Genomic DNA, 18,713 nt, shown 5'->3' with positions numbered 1-18,713 from the left:
CCTCCTCCCAAAGCCCGAAATATTTTTCTGGGCCCGCCCCTGATTCTGCTATATGAGCGCCCTGAACAAAGTAACTCTTCTTATCCTTGTTATCATTCAGCCTTTGGATCTGGGGAGAAGTTCAGATATCGAATAACGCAACTATGATACGAGAAGACGCTCGCTAGTGATGAATTCGACATGATTTCTGCCAGCAGTCTGGATCGGTGAGCTTCGCCGCGTTCGCGCGTTCACGAAGATGCTCGCATCTGGCAACGTCGAGTTTCGCGGTGGTCTCTTGGCCACCTCGCGAAGCTAGCGAAGCTCGCATCGAGCATCCTCACTCGTAACGCTGAGAAAATATAAACAGGCGAAGAGCTGGCGAGGAGCGGATTTTACAATCTTCACGCAGTCAAATATCAATCCAAATTTGTACAAGATATAAAATATATCTGCCGTGATATGAGAAAACACCGTTAACTGCAAAAAATAAAAAAAAAACTGGGCGCGAAGCGCAGTGCGCTCTGTTCGCAATGAGAGTGTGCCCGTGCTGCGAGCATATTTTTTAGATCTAAATTCTCCTTTCTTAGCGAAAACAATATTTTCTTGGTTAAGAATAAGCTTCTTTTATTTTTTGAGTGTAAAATCTCAATTGCTTGAAAATTCATCTTTTCGTTACTAAAATTCTTTTTCGTCAACCCCCCTTGAAAACGCGCTATAGCATGCACGTGGAGCAGGCGTAATGTGGCCACTTACAGTCTAGTGGCTTTCGCACATGCGCACCTTGCTGCCGGGCCAACATGATACTTTACGCCTGCTACATAAAAATGTTACGCCCGCTAAATTCACTGCAGCACGCAAGTGAGACGCCCAGCAGAAGCGGTATTATCATATGATGTAAATTGAAGTGCTTTTTCTTTGAACCCTTTCATCATAAAATAATTAAGAAAGGGAAAAGAAGGAAAGGGGAATAGAAAAAAGGTAAGGGGGAAATGGGAAAAGAGAAAAATACAAGGGGAAAGGGAAGAATAAGAAAAAGTACAAGGGTAAAGGGAACGGGAAAAGTCGAAAGGGTGAAAAGGGGAAACGTTAGGGGAGAATAGGGAAAAGGAAAAGCAAGAATGAGAAAAGGGAAAGGATGAACATGGAAAGGGGAAAAGAAAGAGGGAAACGGGAAATTTGCTAAGAGAGAAAAGGGTTGAATGTAAAAGGGAAAGGTTAAAAGGGGAAGGGGACAGCAAATCAGTAAAAGGGAATGGGGGGGAGAAAATGGAAGGAAAAATTGAGAAAAACAGAAAGGGTGAAAAGGGGAAACGAAAAGGCGGAAATGGGGAAAAGGAAGAATGACAGGAGAAATGAGAGAATAGGGAAAAGAAGAAGGATAAAGGAAAAGGGAAATGATGGAAAGGGAAAGCTAAAACTGTAAAGGGGAAATGAAAAAAAGGAAAAAGGAAGGGAATAGGTGAAAAAGGGAAAGTGAAAAGAGGAAAGAAAACGTTAAAGGGGATTAAGAAAGGGAAAAGGAAAAAGCAAGGGGGAAATGTGAAAGAGGAAAGGAAAATCGGAAGGGGAAAATGGTGAAAGGGAGAACTAAGAGAGAAACAGAGGGATTTCTCAGTCCATACTCTGGTCGTGCACACCAAACTTCCTTTATCTGTTTCACATGCTTGTTTTCAAGGTGCATAGGACAATAAGTATAGTGTGTATCACGGGCGTAAGGCTATTTTCACTAGTGTGTGCTTTCTTTTTCCGCCAGGTCATTTAGAAAAAATCAGACTATTATATTTTAATATTCAATTCATTTTTCAATTTTGTTAAAATCAAGTGGTCTGACGGAGGTCCTATGATACAAAAAAAATCAAAAACTTTGTACGTTCATAGCCCCAGCTTGCAACTGGCCAAAACGTCTATGAAATGAATTTTATATTGTCTTGCAGTCAAAGTGAGCACTTAAAAAATCACCCATTAGAAAATGTCACGCCTACTTCTGGAATAATTGAGCACGTTACATTACTTCCAGCGCCAGGTTAACATTTTTCGGGGTTAGGGGCTAAACCTCGAAGGGGCCATTTTAAGGACAGAGAAAATCCCAATTTTTTCCTGGGGTCAGGGGTCCCTAGGGCCCCTGGGGTTCGGGGCACTAGCCCCACTGTGCCCCTTGGTAAATCGAGCGCTGATTACTTCAGCGTCACCTTACAACCAGATAAAACGTCTAGCAGGTTTATTTTCGAGGGTTTTTCAAAGGTAAAAAACTGTAGCGCCATCTTGAAACCGGACAAAACGTCTGGCATGTGTATTTTCGAGGGTTTTTCAGACATAATAACTGGTCTTGTAAGAGCCAGACGATAGACAATCAGGCATAGATATCGAAACAAATTGGCAATTAAGGACGTATGTGTCGCCTTATTGCATTCGGGCAAAATGTCTGAAAGGTGGATTTTTGAGGGAAAATAACTGGTTTCTAACAGTCAACCCCCCCCCCCCCAATTACACTTAAGGACTTAAAAATAAATTAACTATAGCGCCATCCAGTGACGGTAATAAGTATGGTTCTTAAACAGCCGTAGGTTGAAAATCATGTGAAATTATTATATTTTTTTAAATTTGAAATAGAGAAATTAAATATCCTGTAAACGAAGGGAGACGGATGGCCAGATTGGCACTTTCGTGAGTTTTTCATGAAAAATAGACGACATGAATAGTTTCAACCGGTAGATACTGATACATTAAAAATATCGTCAGCTTCAGGACTGCATGTTTCTATCTTCTAAAACAGCTAGCGCACTGATCCAAAATCCAAGAGAAAAAAGTTTTAGTTAGATTTGGCTATTCACTAGTGATGGTGGTTCAGCGAAGTCCAAAGTACCAGAGGTGTTAGTTGAAGTATCCTGGTTTTACTCATAGATGTCACATTAACTAGAGATATTTATACATTTCTATGATTTGGCATCTATGTCATATTTTTCTATGGAAAATAACCTTCAAAAATACACAATTTCATTCTGCCAAAATAATAGCGTCATAGTTGTTTACCTCAGTGAATATGTCGAGTTTTGTTCCAAGTAAATCGCATTTGCGGCATTCGTTGCTTTTCTTATTTCATCACAAGAAAAAAGCAGTTAAAGCTAATCGATTGCTGGTGGAGGCTTATGGTGAACACCCAATCGCAACAACAATTAGCACAAACACTAAATATGACCCGAGGATCAATTTGCCAACGTTTAAAATCCATGGGAAAAAACCAAAAGTATGGAAAATGAGTAATACACCAACTGAACAATGGACAAATGTAAAATCGAAAAACCATTTGTGAAATGCTGCTTGAACGGTTCGAAAGGAAATCTTTTCTGCATCAAATTGTCACGGAGGACGAAAAATGGATTTATTTCGAGAACCCGAACCGCAAAAAATCATGGCTTTCACCTGGTCAGGTCGGCCCATCGACTCCAAGGCCAAATCGCTTTGACCGTAAGATAATGCTCTGTGTTTGGTGGGACCAGTGTGGTGTGGTGTACTTCAAGTTATTAAAACCTGGTGAGACGGTGAATACGGATCGCTACCCACAACAAATTATCAATTTGAATCATGCGTTGATCGAAAAACGGCCGGAATGGGCCCGAAGACATGGCAAAGTTATCCTACAACATGACAACGCACCGTCTCATACCGCTAAAGTGCTGAAGAACACATTAAAAACATTGAATTGGGAAATATTATCACACTGCCGTACTCTCCAGACATCGGCCCGTCCGACTATCACTTTTTCTAATCGATGGGACACTCACTCGCAGAGCAGCGCTTCGCCAATTTTGAAGAAGTCGAAAAATGGCTCGTCGAATGGTTTGCCTCGAAAGAGAAAAATTTTTTTTTTTGAATGGTATCCATGATTTGCCTGAAAGATGGGCAAAATGTGTATAATCCAATGATCGATACTTTAAATAAAAAAATTTTGAGATTCCCTTAAGGATTAAGTATTTTCTTTATTGAAAAAACCGGCAAACTTCAACTAACACCCCTGGTAAACGTCGAGAATGTATTGCTCTTAGATATTGAGGCCGTACTCGAGCTCCACAAAGGAAATCGTCCATACATGACTTAGTGTTATATAAGTTTTGCAAAAATAAATTTTTAAGCGGAATATAAAAAGGAACAATACTTTTACCCAGAAAGCGCGTCTGGATTAGTCCAAATTTTATTCGATATTAATGTTTTCTGGCACAACAGTTTTTCTCGATATTCTTGGTCCGAATGAGATTGGACTAATGTATCTTTTTAGTTTGGACTATATTGGATTATATAAAGGACATGTACCAGACTGTCACGTGGCCAATTCTTTTAAACGAACATCCTCAAACTAATAACTCTAAAGAAACTTCCATATCAGACGTTTGGTTTTTGTTCCTTTATATAGTCGTGGTACCGATGGATAATGTAATTTAGTAATTAGTTTTTGAGAAAGTCCTCTTAAATGAAGTGGTCAAGTGGCAGACTGGTACCGACTTTCGCTGAATCTAGACTCGGCCATGTACCGTAGATCTACCTAACTAAATATTAGAATAATAATTAAGATTATTTAATAATTAAGGAGACAGTTTCTAAATGTTCCACATAAGAATTATCTTAATATGTACATTGCACAAGCTGGCTTTATGTATATGTATTTGTGATAAATATTCAATAATCACTTTTGTAGGCAATGACCTCTGGGCTCATTATTTCTCAAATAAATATTAAATCAATATTGTATAGACATACACTACCCTCTAAACCTATCTGCATGGCTAGCGCGAACGGTGCTAAAAGGCATTGCTGCTTTTGAGACGTGATGACTCTTTCAAAAGGAAGCGAGAAAGTTTTATAGAGAATCGTTGGAAAGCTTATAAAATTCCAAGTCAAGTAACTCCTTATATACATATTTTTGACATTTTAAGGTGAATACACTGTGGGTAAAGTTGTAAACAAAATCTAAGATTTCCTCGAATTTTGTATCTCGACTTCAAATCATGGCATGGCCACAGAAAGTTGTAGCAAAAATTGGAAACTTGCTGCACACAGCCTTAAAAGTCGTATCTTTAATCAAAGCCAATAAACCACCACAAATGTGCATTAGTTCTCGAGATATAACTAAAAATGTTCAAGTCTCAAATGTCGAGTTTCAGTCAACGATTATCGCTGTTGGCCGCGAGGGCAGTGTTCGCCGAGAATTTTTTAAATTATGCACCTAAACTTCAGCCTGTGCTGCTGCTTAGTAAATAAGAGGAATTTTTTTTCATTTTATCTTTAATTTAAGCTGATAAAACTTCTAAAATCTTCACGGATTCCCAAGATACGATACAAAATTTTCAAGCGTGTCTGCGTCCTATTTCAGTCGGCAATTACCTTTGTCGGCCAGGCTCACGCAGAGACGCTTAGCACATTTTCAGTCGTATCTCAGACACCCGTGCACATTTTTTAAGAAGTTAAATTAAAGGTTTTTAGATTTCAGATTATGCTACGATTTTCTTAGCTTATGTGACGAATTTGATTGTAGCTGAGGTAAAAAAATCGAGAAACTATATTGATTTTTTTAAAACTTCTTATATGGTATATTCTATTCAAAAGGTCAAAAATATCGATATTAGGGATAATTTTACTAGTTAAAACTAGTTTTAACTGATTTCGGGTATAAACGGTAACATATATATGATATATATTTTAAGTTTCAATAGATGAAAAATAAAATATCAAAATATCTCGTTTTAGGGTGGTTTTTACTCTAGTAAAAATCGTCAACTTATTTTCGGCTTAGGGTTAGGAGGCGTCCATATATCACGTCAGGCTAAAAATGGGACTTAGCCTTCTCCGGGTTAGCAAACTATAATGGAAGATCACTCGATGAAGGTGAAGGGGTTATGTTTAGAATGATCACATGATATTTTTAAATTAGAAATTTGAATAAAATCTTATCTTAAACTTGAAATTAGTCAAATACAAGACGGGTTCCGGTTAATTTACAATTGAAAACAAATCTTTTCAAGGTGCACTGTGATTTATAGACTCTCCCTAATAGTTGTGTGGATAATATTTTCTTATATGATTTGTTCTTGTCGAATAAACATATCAAAAAAAAAAATTTCTTAGCAAAAAATACAAACATTACTTTTTCCATGGCTTTCTAACAATATTCCATAATTACCCAGGTTGCTGGTATAAGTTTTGTTTTTTCTCTTACGAATTTATGATCTTGTCAACCTTGCTCTATTTAATCTTTTTGTAGTTCTAATCTTTATTAAAATTATATAGTTTAGATTATAGAGAAATATATTTGTCATCTTTTTTGCATTAAAGTAAATTATTTTTATTCTTATAACCTGTTCATTGATTTTACACATTAAAATGGTCAATGATGATAAGGCCCTACCGAAAATTCCTACATAGGTGCCTATATAGGATCCTGTATAGAAACCTACGTAGTATCCTATATAGGATCCTAAATAGGATCCCATATGTTTAACCTGTATGTACCACCTATAGGACCTAGAGGGTCCCATACACAAATATATACAGAATCCTATATAGGATCCTATGTCATTTCCTATAGGTGGCACCTATAGTTGAAACATAAAGGTTCCTATATAGGAACCTATACAGGAATTTGCAGCAGGAGAAAGCCTTGCAATGCAAATTTAACTTGAAGATGAAATAAATTAAGTTGTAAAATTAAATATAAAAAACATCTTTCGGTGTGTTAGTGATTTGGAATGTGACACAGTTAATGCGGACTGTGTAATTATTAATTTAATCTCTACTTTTACGTGCCCAAAAAGAGGTTGAACCACAAAAATATATTAGCAAATTTAATTTGAAAACTAGCAGAATAATTTCCAATTAAACATTTATCCATCCTCTCCCAAAATGCCTCGAAAAGCTTAATGCAGTCACCTGAATGTTTCGGCAAAACCTCACTAAAAGAAAATCTCTGAAAGGAGTATATCTACGAACTTCCATTTTAACACTAATCTATTTTAATATATACAGTAAACTACCACCTATGCCCCCAGCCGTAAAACGTATACGCTCAAGAATGTCCCCCGCCGGGGGGGGGGGGTCGCATCTGCCGAGAATCGTCGGGATATTTGTGACCAGCAGCGTTTATTGGCTGCCTCGGCGTAGTATAGATACCCCCACTTTAAGCCACTTTTCCTACTACGCATGTGCCAAAAAGCGCCGGCCAATTTGAATCAATGAAGATACGCTATCATACTATCAATAATAATGCTTTTCGGCAGATGCGCAGTTGAAACAGTCGCGGTCCATTAGCATGCGATTGATTAGCATGACTGATTTTTCATTTCCTTGAAATAGTACAATTTGCCAACTAAAAATTAATGTAATAGAATAAAAACCCGACTTAAATATTTCACGGCATATTGAGTATTCCAGCACACGCGGTCATGGACAAATAGGCTGCAGTGTCAGGAAGGTTAGCACAGTTGTTGACCACTGTTCATATACGTATAAAATATTTGACATAGGAATGCAGAAAACTTTGTTGAATAAAATAATCTAAAAGTACAAGGAAGTTATAAATGTCTGAATTTTCAAAAATATCATGCTCCCGACTTTTTGGAGAACATTGTCTAAATGCAACGATAAGTTATAAATGCCTGAATAGTAATATTTCTTAAGTTTAAAATTATTTTCTCAGTCATGTTCCATTCTTTTGTCGATTAGAGATCTTTCAGTGTTACAAATTAAAATATCCAAAACTTGAGGTTGGTTTCTCAGATTGGGTAATCTCATCTCAAATTTCGGCCAGTTGATTTTATTTCGGGACACTGAAAGGTCGTTAATCGAAAAAAAGAATGGAACATGCCTGAGAAACTACATTCTACACTTGAAGAATTTTACTATTCTGACATTTATGAGTTACTCTTACGTTTCGAATATTTGCTCGAAAAAGTGATCTGCATTATCATGGCATCATATTAAAATACTTAAATCAAACTTCTCGCTATTCGGGCCTCTTTTTAATTGGTCAGCCCTTCTCTCAGGCGTGACCGTGTAGCCCGTGGAGGGACCGTGGTGGGAGGTGAAGAAACTGCACACGGGGAAATAAGTGACAGGGGAACTAGGTGCGCGGACATTGGCGAGCGGAGACATAAGTGGAAGTTTACTGTACTATAAAATAAATAACTTAAAAATTAGCATCTTAGAAAGCAACAAAAAACGCATTCAAAATCTGACATTTTGTACCTATAATTTCTAATTTTTTAATCTATAGCAGCACGAGTAACAATCATTGAACGAAAATTAATTAAGCACTAAACATGCAGTCGCAAATTGGCAATAACAACCTTGTCGAATTTATTCATTCTGAACTTCGAATTTACTCTATTTTATCGTTATTTATTCATTTTTGAAACACTTATTGTGAACAACAAACCGATCATGACTTTCAATTCGAAACTCCAATGTCAATGGATCGGGGCTTCTATTTCTATGTTTCTATGTTTCTACGTTTGGATATCGACAAATTGGAACATAATTGCCCTAAATTCTTAGAAACTGTGAAATGGTTTTTGCTACAGTAGAAAAAAACGTAAATCATGTCAGTATTAGAGTAAACAATCATGCATGATTTCAGATCATGACTTGGTTTGCAAATAGGATTTTGCCTCAACTCGAAAAAATGTACTCAGAACATGCTGAGTTATTTCAAGTCGATGCAAAATCAGAGGTCCCTACGTTGAACTCTAAAACAACTATTTTGACATCAGAAATTTATTTTGTCATCACTTCTGGTGAATACAGTAATTTGAAATTGATCATAATTATATCAAAACTTAAACGTTTGTCTAATTTAGTACAGTAGATATCATACTATTAAGAAGATGAGTTCTTAGATAAATACTGAATGCTTAAATATCCATGTATATGAATTACAATTAGTTAGATACAATTATTATTTTTGGAAATTGGACACTTTCTTCTGATGTCATGAAATTCGTACCGTTTGAAAACTATAATTTAGCTGAAATAGGAGAAGGATTATTTTTTAAGACAAAAATAATACCCGATACATGCATACCTACATACATAAACTGAAAAAATTGTTAATTGAGCCTACTGTTTAGGTTGTAAAATATTAGAAAGCTATTTTAATAGTTGATTCTGCTGTTTAATTACATGAAACAGTAATATCATTGGTTGCAATGGCTATTCAATTATAGTGCCAGCGAATAATGAAAGTTTGTCCAAACTAATAAAATTTCAGTATCATATCTTACAAATTTAATAGTTGACCTAAATATTTACAAAGGAGAAATCTAATTAACGAGTTCATGATTAATTTACATTTTAAAGAATTAAAGAGATTGTACTAGTACTTATAAAAAAGTATTACAGTTTATTAATATAATTTCTAATATAAGAAAGTGAGCGTTATAATGTGAAAATTATGATTCTTTGTAAAAATAGGTAACTCTTTCAAAAAACTGTAAAAATGGCAGAGAAATAGTTTCTCGTTCATTTTATCAATTTTGTTCAAATCGTAAAAAATTACAAAAAACAAATCTATTTATATAAGGAATCATGTATTTGGAAAAAATTTATTTTGTCTCATAAAAAATGATTTAAAAAATAATCCTTCTTGTGATGGCTTAGTCAAAGATTTAGAAAACCCTAGTCATGCAATGATGTTTCAGAAAAATCTTATGCAATCGTCGCAAGACCATTTTCAAAACATATAATATCACTGCAGAACTTACCCATATAGTCTACTGTCCCGTAAACTGCTCCTAATCCAAAAAATAGAAAATTGATAATTAATGTCCAAAAATGATGTCACCGACATTCACATTTAACTGAAAGAAATACTATCGGGAATCATAGACATAATGTAAATACAGGAGAAATAAAAAGAAAACATAAACTTTAACCAATCAAAGACCATTTATTTCCTAAATAATATTACATAAGAAATTATATATAAAATTAATAATTAAATAACTTATAATTATCTAACAAAACTTAATAGGACATAAATTTTTCAGCTAACTATTTATATAGAATTAATTACAAAATTATTATCAACTATAATATTCATTATAAAATCAAGATAATGGTTTCTTACTTTTTATCGAAAGGATTTTATAAAGTATACTCGGTTTTCATGGACTTAACAAATTGTACATTTTGGATTTAATTAATTATTTTTATTTCTAAAGAATTTTTTATTTTATCGAAAAACTTCTTAATTTCAATCCATTATTTATATATTTTTTAATAGGATCAAATTTGAGACTAAACACGAAACTATTAACTATTATCGCCCAGCAAGATTAAATTCTACGAATGCGAACTTTGTTTGCATCATGTCTCTACTATTGAATATTTATTATTGTACTAATTCAATTTTTTTCGAGTTTATATGATTTGTGTACTTTGCGTACTTTGTCCTATGTTAAAAAAAGGAGATGTAAGTAAGTAAAGTAAGTAAAGTACTTTGTCCTAAGTTAAAAAAAGAGATGTTTTCGTAAAGTTGGTTTTGTATATACTTTCTAAATTTGAAGAAGTTAAAATTAAGAGAGTAGAATATCTATAAATTAATATTAATTTATAAAAATTACACATATTATAAAAGAGACTAAAATGTTTTGAATGAAATTATTTTATATAGAAAGTGTTTGTAAACTACTTATAATTATTACACACTTTAAAACTGTATAGTGATTACTTTAAAAATCTTGAATAATATATCCTGCATCTTTGGATTTTGTAAGTCGTTCTCAATTCATATAAATCGATATAAATTTAGTCAAATATTTGAAGTTTTTTAAAAATACCATGAAGAGTATTTGGATGTTCTGAAATCCTGGAAATATGCGTATTAAATAATTTACAATTTTTTAATTTATTAACATTCTTTTAAAATATTTATTTATTACATCTTACTCACTCTATTACTTTGAATTAGTAAAACTTTTACTAATTAAATGAATTTATTGCACAAAATAAAGTAATAATAACATTTGTTGCATGGAATTTTTAAGAGAGATAAAGTTTTATTTAGACAACTTCGCGTCTTCAAAACACATGTGTTGTCATTGAAAAACAAACGAAAGTTTAACTGATATTTGGTTATTGTTATCCTGTAAAGTTAATTTTTGTTGCAGCGTATTTTTCATCCGAAATGGATGTAAAGTTTATCTTCTGTTTTTCTGTGTGACTTTTAACTTATGATTCAATTATTTAATCATATTTACTAATGTAATTAGCAAACATTTGACTAATTAATCAGTTTTTTGAATTTCAACTGATGGATCAGTTATTTCATAATATTAACTAACTAATTAGCCTGACATAGGACGTTCTAGGAACGTCCCATGGACGTTCTTGGGATTTTTATAGTTTTGTGCCAACTGGGACACGCGAATTATTGGGTGTCTCAAAGTTATTAGAGCAATTTTAATGAAAAAGAGCAGTAAATATCAATTCATTTTAATCAAAAATATTATACTCAGGTCTAAAATTAGTTATTTACTCTAAGATTTTATATAAAAATTAAACTCGAATTCAAATTTCTTCTCAATAGTTCCAAATTGGTGGCGCTGTCAAAGCTACCCAACAGGCATATTATTGCGGATTGAATACGAGGGTTTAATTTGTGGAATACGATTTAGTTGATGAATCGAAATTGATACACATAAGGTTTGTCTCACCTCAGGTGATATAGATTTTTTCGTGTTGATTACAAATGAAGGCTATTTACAGGTAAGCTTGTAAAACGATTATTAAATATTACCGTGACCAAAATGCAACAGGAAAAAAATCGGCAAAACCTAGGAATCTAAATTAAAAAATAAAAATTTGCTGTATTTCCGATTTCGACACCGTAGCCTTGGCGATTTTTTTCCTAGTTCATTTTTGTCACGGGAAAGTTTACATGTAACCGAAAAAATACCACTATTTATTGTTTCTTTTGTTGTTCATATGTATTATGTTCGAAATTTCGCCGAGTTTCTAACGAGTACGACCTTAAAACGATCCTAAATAAATTCATTTAAAAAACTATAAAATTGTATGATATACATTAAACAATATCCTACTGTTTTTTTAATTCTGTTTTTAATTTAAATTCTAATAAAAGCAGATCAGATTGTATGCGAAACATAGCCTTGTAAAACTAACTGATTTCATCAATTGAAATCTTACTGTCCAATCAATAGTTCCGTGTTCGTTCTCCATTCTTTCGGATAAATGAATGAATTAGTAATTTTTATTTGACTAATTGAATCATTAAATTTCTATTATTGATTAATAGCTCAGTTTTAGCTATGGCAATTAGTAAAATTCAACTGATAATCAGTTATATTTTACTCATTCAAGTTTAGAGAGCAATATTCTTCAACATATATAATATTAGGAAAATAATTGACAATTTCGCTACTCTTTAAATTATTTGTTTTTATCAATTTTTCGCAGAATTTATGCCTTGATGAAATTTTCCAAAATGTTTAAAATTCTTTTGCATACGAGCAATAAATTATCATGTAAGGTTAGGTAGATAAATTTCTATTAAGTTTACCTTGTATAACTTAACTTTGATAAAAAAGAACCATTTTCTCTTTTGGAATATAAAAAAAATGTTTACAGACAGTATAAATTTAAGGTAAGCGGTACCACCATGCCCCCTCCCCCATACTTAGAAGTTACACGAGTAATAAACAGTGCAGGGCAAAACCTAAATGATTCCGCGGCGTATTTCACAAGCTAGGTTATTGCCAGAGTTGAGTAAAACCAATGATACTGAATGGGTATGGAATTTAATTAATTTATGGTCCATATTAGAAAATTATAATGTTTTTAATATTAATGATTGAGTTAACTAAAAACTTTTGGATTTTGATAGAATTGAGTGATTAAAATTACATGATAGTAGTATTCAAACATTCTGAAATGATGTGTTTATATTCATAAATAAATGGTCAGTCAAAGACCTCGTGAATTATGCGGAAACAGCGATTGGCCACAATCTCTAAAAAGAAAATAACTAATATCTTTGTATAAATTCATTAAAACTTATTTAAACTTTTTGTAAAGTATGCATATAATGGTTTGTCACTTTGTTTTGCGAATCATGAGCGGAAATCATGTCAAAAACAGTTTTTGGTGTCGGCCAATGATTACTTATATGAATTTTTAGCTAATATATAAGATTAAGAGGCTAATCACATGCGTGGCCTACGAAGTGACCAAAGACTGCATTTCACCACATTTCAATGGCCAATCATACAATTTATATGCCAATAATTGGCCTATGTTAATCAGTATGTCTTCATAGAAAATGATTGGGTTTTTGTCATTATTGTTAAGGAGTTTTTCAAAAATACGTAACACTCTTTCCTGACATTTTGGACCACACTCCAAAGTAGTATTCATTTGTCGTAACGCTCGAGGTGACCCCCGCCCCCTAAAGGCGTTACGTATTTTTTGAACGGCCCCTAATTTACTTATATATAAATTATCTACTACTTTCAAGAGTGAACTTTCAGTGGCCAATGATTGGTACTATTATCCTAATTGCATAAAATAATAAATAAGAATTTAATATACGGCAGTAATTTATTATTCTGAACAGTGTGGAGAAGTAAATAAAAATGTGCAATTTGAGACCCTGATATACTTTTTTATATGTTGTAATTAATCTATTTACAATACATCATTAGCGATATGTAATTTATATGTTATGAACATTTTTTACTTAAAAGTAGGATATATATAATTTTATTTATAATAAATTAAAATCACAATATTCTACTGCGTTAAAATAACAAAAATCGAAAATAGGATCGCTTCTTCAACCTGATTAGGTTTAATTGACGTTTCAAATTATATAAACTAAAATAAGACTGTGTATAGAATTTATTTTGTACTTTCTTTATATATTTAAATTTACTTTCAATTGAAGCACGTGAAAGTGCAGTCTTGTATGTAATTGTCCAAAATTCGTAATTTTCATCTTCGCATTATGTGAATACGTGCGTGAATGAATTTTTATAAATTGTGGAATTCTTTTCAATTCACTGTCCAGTAGAAGAATAGTTAACCATCCTATCAATAAAAACAAATTATAATTCGAGTTGCCGCAATGCAAATAAATGAAAAAAGAGACTTTTGTAATTTAATTTATCAACTACAAAAGTAAATCGTTGAAACGATGAATTAATTTCTTTGAGTATTTCAGCTTGTATTTTATTAGTATTTTGCACAAGATTTATTTCCATGTAAGAGTGCCAATTATTTAATATTTATTTTATGGTCCTATAGGCAATGAAGTTTTATAGCAGGTTATCGAAATTCGCATCACAGGCAGTATATTTTAATTTGTCACGCTTTACAACAATATTTATGTGTGTGCACATATATCCCATTATACGTATTTCCTGAATGTTTTATATTATTGTTGCAGATATAAAAAATCCTAATTAATCATTATTTCTCTAGAAATTCAGTTTTGTAACATGGAAATGACTAAGTATGAATGAGCATTCCAAACTATATTACGTTCATTTAATTTCTTGTTTATTTATAAGTATCAATTTGTATTCATTTACTTTGATGTAAGACGGAGTTTGAACCTTATGGTGTATATTTATATCATTATCTTAATACTGCAAATTTCTAAACTTATTTATACCAATGCATATACATTGGCATAGTTTGGACGGCATTTTTGCATTTTTTAACTTATGCTTTTTGAGCAAGTAAGGAATATTTTAGGCTTCAAAGATAGTATATATGTTAATCACTTGCGGTTATAGAAATAGTTGAAAATAGATTGATATACCTAATTTTGAACCAAATATAGAGTATAAAAACAAAGTAAATTTTCTATTGGCATAAACTTTTGGCAGTTTCTATTATTACGTAGATTTCAATAAGGTTATCCGACCAAGTAGCTGATAAATAAAATTGACTAGAGATGAACGTGAAACCAAATTAACCTAAAACAGGATGTATACTATTTCCTGCCATTCCCAAATTTAAACTTTCACTCCACTTCTGCAATGCCATGGGGCTGCAATTCTGCAAATGCATTTAATTTTGCAAAATATAGGGTGATAATAATGAGTGTTTAAAGGTAGCAATGTCTATATTTATAAAAAATAAAGTTATCTAAATACGTATGTATGGTTTGGGCGAAAGATGTTATTTATTTAACTAGATAGATTAATTGTTAGACATTTAAATTGCTGAAAAGTTTATTCAGTTCACCCAGGCTTCAGACCGATTAAAATTTTCCAATCGGTTCCTGGTTTTTGTCAGTTTCTATAGCACGATATGCACGCCATCAAGGCAGCGAGTAAAATATACCGTTCTTTCGGAACTATATTCATTACAATCCTCAAAAATTGATGATTTTTCGTCATTTCAAAAAATTAACCTCGGCAGAATAGAGTTACAGTCTAATAGATTCTATAATTATCGTAGTAAAAGTCCCGATTCAGAAATGGCAGATAATCCAAACAACCATTTTCGATTTCGAATTTATCTCTATTTAACTTTTTTTACTGGATAACTTGAGCTAGTACTATGAATTGAGCGTCCGGATCGAATACTCAACAAGCGCGCGCAAACGGGTACAAGTATTGTCAAAATTTCTCGTTGGACGGAGAATTTAAAAGTCTCATTCTTTTTTGTTATAGACTTGTACAGAAGAAGGAGATTACAATTTTTTATATTTTCTTTTTACCATCAACTAAGTATTTTTAATAATAAGCATGAGAAACTGAAAAAATTATTCCCTAAATTCAATTACTTGTCAATGAATAAATCCTCGTAAGTTGCGCAAATATCACTGGAACTGTTTGAAACTTTAATTTACATACGAAATATACCTCTAGCGATGTCCAAAAACTAAAAAAATTGACGGCGACGCCGCCAACGGCAGCTCCGTGAGCACGCCACTTAGCGCCATCGGGCAGCGTACTCATCACTGATCGCCATTGGCGGCGTTGCATGCTTTCTTGTAAAATGAATATTTCCGCCAATTTTCAATGAATCAATCTTAAAATTGTAAAAAAAAGCGTCCCTTAATAGTAAGGAACAAATGCCTCACTGGAAGTTCTTTCAACTCTAAAGTCCCCTCGATACTTTTTGTCAATAAACCTTAAAAAGCGGTGTTACAGATCTGTCTAAATTTGCAATTAAATATTATTAAACAATAGGCGATTTGAGTTTTTTTTTCTGTTTTTAGACAATGCTAAGGTAAAGCTTATTATTAAAAATACCTCTGTAATGAAAAAACGGAGAATAGAACGTAGTCACGTCTCGTCATTTTGTACATCTACAAGCTTATATTTGAACAAATAATAATTTGGTGACTTTTAACATTTCCGTTCAACCAGACGTTTTGACAACCTTTCAAGGAAGATTGGCGTTTTTTAAAAAGATCACGGACGGCTCTGAAACTTAGAGATCATCTAAATAAACTTTGCCAAATTCATTTGCAAAAAAATACTATGGTTGATGTCATTTTCGAAAAAATCGCGACCAAAAAAGGACCAGTTTAACACAAATATTTTCGATTACGAGGAATCTATTAGATTCATGAAAAGAAGCGATTGACAATTTCAATCAAGAGAAAATTGCGAGAAGGGACGCCGCTCACCCGAGGCGCTTAGGTGAAATTAATAAATTTTACTATCGCTTTTTTTAGCGACTTTTTCGTGATTTCTTAAACTTCTACTTAGATGGGACCATAATACGTATAATCATCACAAAATAAGTGTCAAGAAGCATTCTTATAAAACGTGCCTCCATGGTGCCCCTCACTTTATGCGATACCCAACGCCCAAGCCTCTTTAACTCGTTTTCGTGCGCTCGACGAGTTTTTCGATCCGGGCGCTCAATTCATACCTTATACCAGACAGTGCCTAAACTTTCCATTTCTAGCTGCGGTTCATTATTGCTGTTTTTGTCCTTATGAAAAAAGTATCAGTAAGCGTAGATCTAATACTTACGAACACTTTTTTCATACGGGTAGGTAAACCGCCTAGGTATATAAATAAACTCCGGACTTTGCCACAATATTTATACGGAAAAAGATTAAAATTGAACGAAGAAAATATCAGTACGAACACAAATGATACAGTTTTTCTTAATGCAAGAAAAATTTTCCTATTTCAAGAAAATTTACTTTCATGTTCCATAACAATTTTTCTTGGATCAATAATAGATTATATACCATCCGTATTCACGCCGATATTTTGTCGAATTAATGTTAATTTTTATGCATGTAGTATTAAGCATTTTTTTATGTACTCTGTACATATAGCTTCTTATCACCTTATTGCGTAGCCAGTGGTCGATTTTTATAATAATATATTCAAGTATTAATAATTATGAATTACATTCGGTATTTAGAAAACAGAGAATCTATGGCACCACTGCTTTGTTTTTGTACGAATTAGGAGTATAGAGTTCTTTTTTTGTTGCGTACCTGCCATTATTGTGCCTGAATAAAGCTAGAATTTCTTCGAAGGTCTTATTCTTTGTTTCAGGAACCTTCTTGTACGTGAAGATCCAAAATACGGCTAGGAATGCGCTGAATGGCAGAAAAGTATAGTTTTCGAGGGCACTCTGTAAAAGAAAAGAATAAGAATTAGTAATAAGAATTAGTAGCAGTACTCTGAATAAATTTTGAACCTATTCACATCGCCGAAGCCATAAACTAATCTCAACTTTAGTATAAGAACTGCCATTCACTCTTCGGTCCCTCTTTCTACCGTCGAAAAACACGATACACCTATCAGTTCCGGGATTAGAAGACCCTATCGATACCTGTAATAAACTCTACCAAATCCATAACAAAAAAATAAAAGCTGCATTCTCAAAAACGCAATCAGTCACCTGCGTAAAACCATAGCAATTACAGTTCAGGAACACATATTTGAAAATTTAAATGCAGAAGTCGAGAACTTCAAATTAAAGATAACACTACCTCGCGAATGACTAAAGCCCTAATGAACCCGCCGAAAAATATCGCACAAATCAAAAAGTTTGATCAAACTTTTGCGCTCTCTCCTACCGTCAAAGCAAATCTTCTAGCAGTAAATTATGAAAGTAACTTGTTCCCACATGACCAGCCATCTGTTCCACTACAAATTGATGAATGTGAAAAAATTGTATCTGAATTTCTTAAAACACCAAATTCAGATCATTTTAAAAAGACTACACGCAACGAAAAATACAAGCAAATTAAAACTTCAAAAAATAATAAAGCCCCCCGTTCGAGTGCATTGCACTTTACAAGTGGGGCGATGGTTGGGGCTCCCTTATCCCTACCCCTTTTTCTTAACATCAGTATCAAGCTAACACTCAAAAAGTGAGGTGCAATGTTCACGAAACTTCGGCAAGATTCGTAGTTTTGCACACGATTGAAACCCTAAACTTCTCCTTTCTATTTAAATAATTCATCGTGAAAGCATTAACTGTATTAGACAAATGATGTGTGCAGCTTTGTTTAAATCTAATATTTCAACGCAATGCTATGTTGCACATAATTCTGTTTTTCGCAAGCTACTCTTATGTGTCCACAAAGAAAACATAATTGATACATTTTATTATTCATTATTACCTTTATTAATATGTTTTATACAGTCTGTCAAGTTAAAGCGTGGGTGGCTTTACTCGCAGTCGGTAAGGTGTATCGACATGATTTTGGTGTCAAAATATTAAGAAGAGCTCCC

The 18,713-nt window shown here is 33.1% G+C and overlaps 1 protein-coding gene across 12 annotated transcripts in view; it reads right to left on the bottom strand.

The window, feature by feature from the left end:
* Positions 1–18,713, bottom strand: part of LOC117177406 (glucose transporter type 1) — a 583,769-nt gene that overhangs the window by 148,694 nt on the left and 416,362 nt on the right. For 11 of the 12 annotated variants that reach the window (XM_033368061.1, XM_033368060.1, XM_033368059.1 and 8 more), the window contains 2 exons: positions 17,465–17,604; positions 9,729–9,758 (listed from right to left, as the gene is read on the bottom strand). In XM_033368061.1, coding sequence (XP_033223952.1) covers positions 9,729–9,758; positions 17,465–17,604 — 170 coding nt within the window. Of the gene's footprint in view, positions 1–9,728; positions 9,759–14,019; positions 14,074–17,464; positions 17,605–18,713 lie in introns of those variants that run through there. The other variant, XM_033368068.1, reaches the window with a different exon arrangement.

The sequence above is a fragment of the Belonocnema kinseyi genome, chromosome 7 (genome assembly GCF_010883055.1).
Source record: "Belonocnema kinseyi isolate 2016_QV_RU_SX_M_011 chromosome 7, B_treatae_v1, whole genome shotgun sequence".
NCBI classification, from domain to species: Eukaryota; Metazoa; Arthropoda; class Insecta; order Hymenoptera; family Cynipidae; genus Belonocnema; species Belonocnema kinseyi.
The sequence above is the reverse complement of the archived record's forward strand: the minus strand, read 5'-3'. Positions and strand labels throughout refer to the sequence as shown.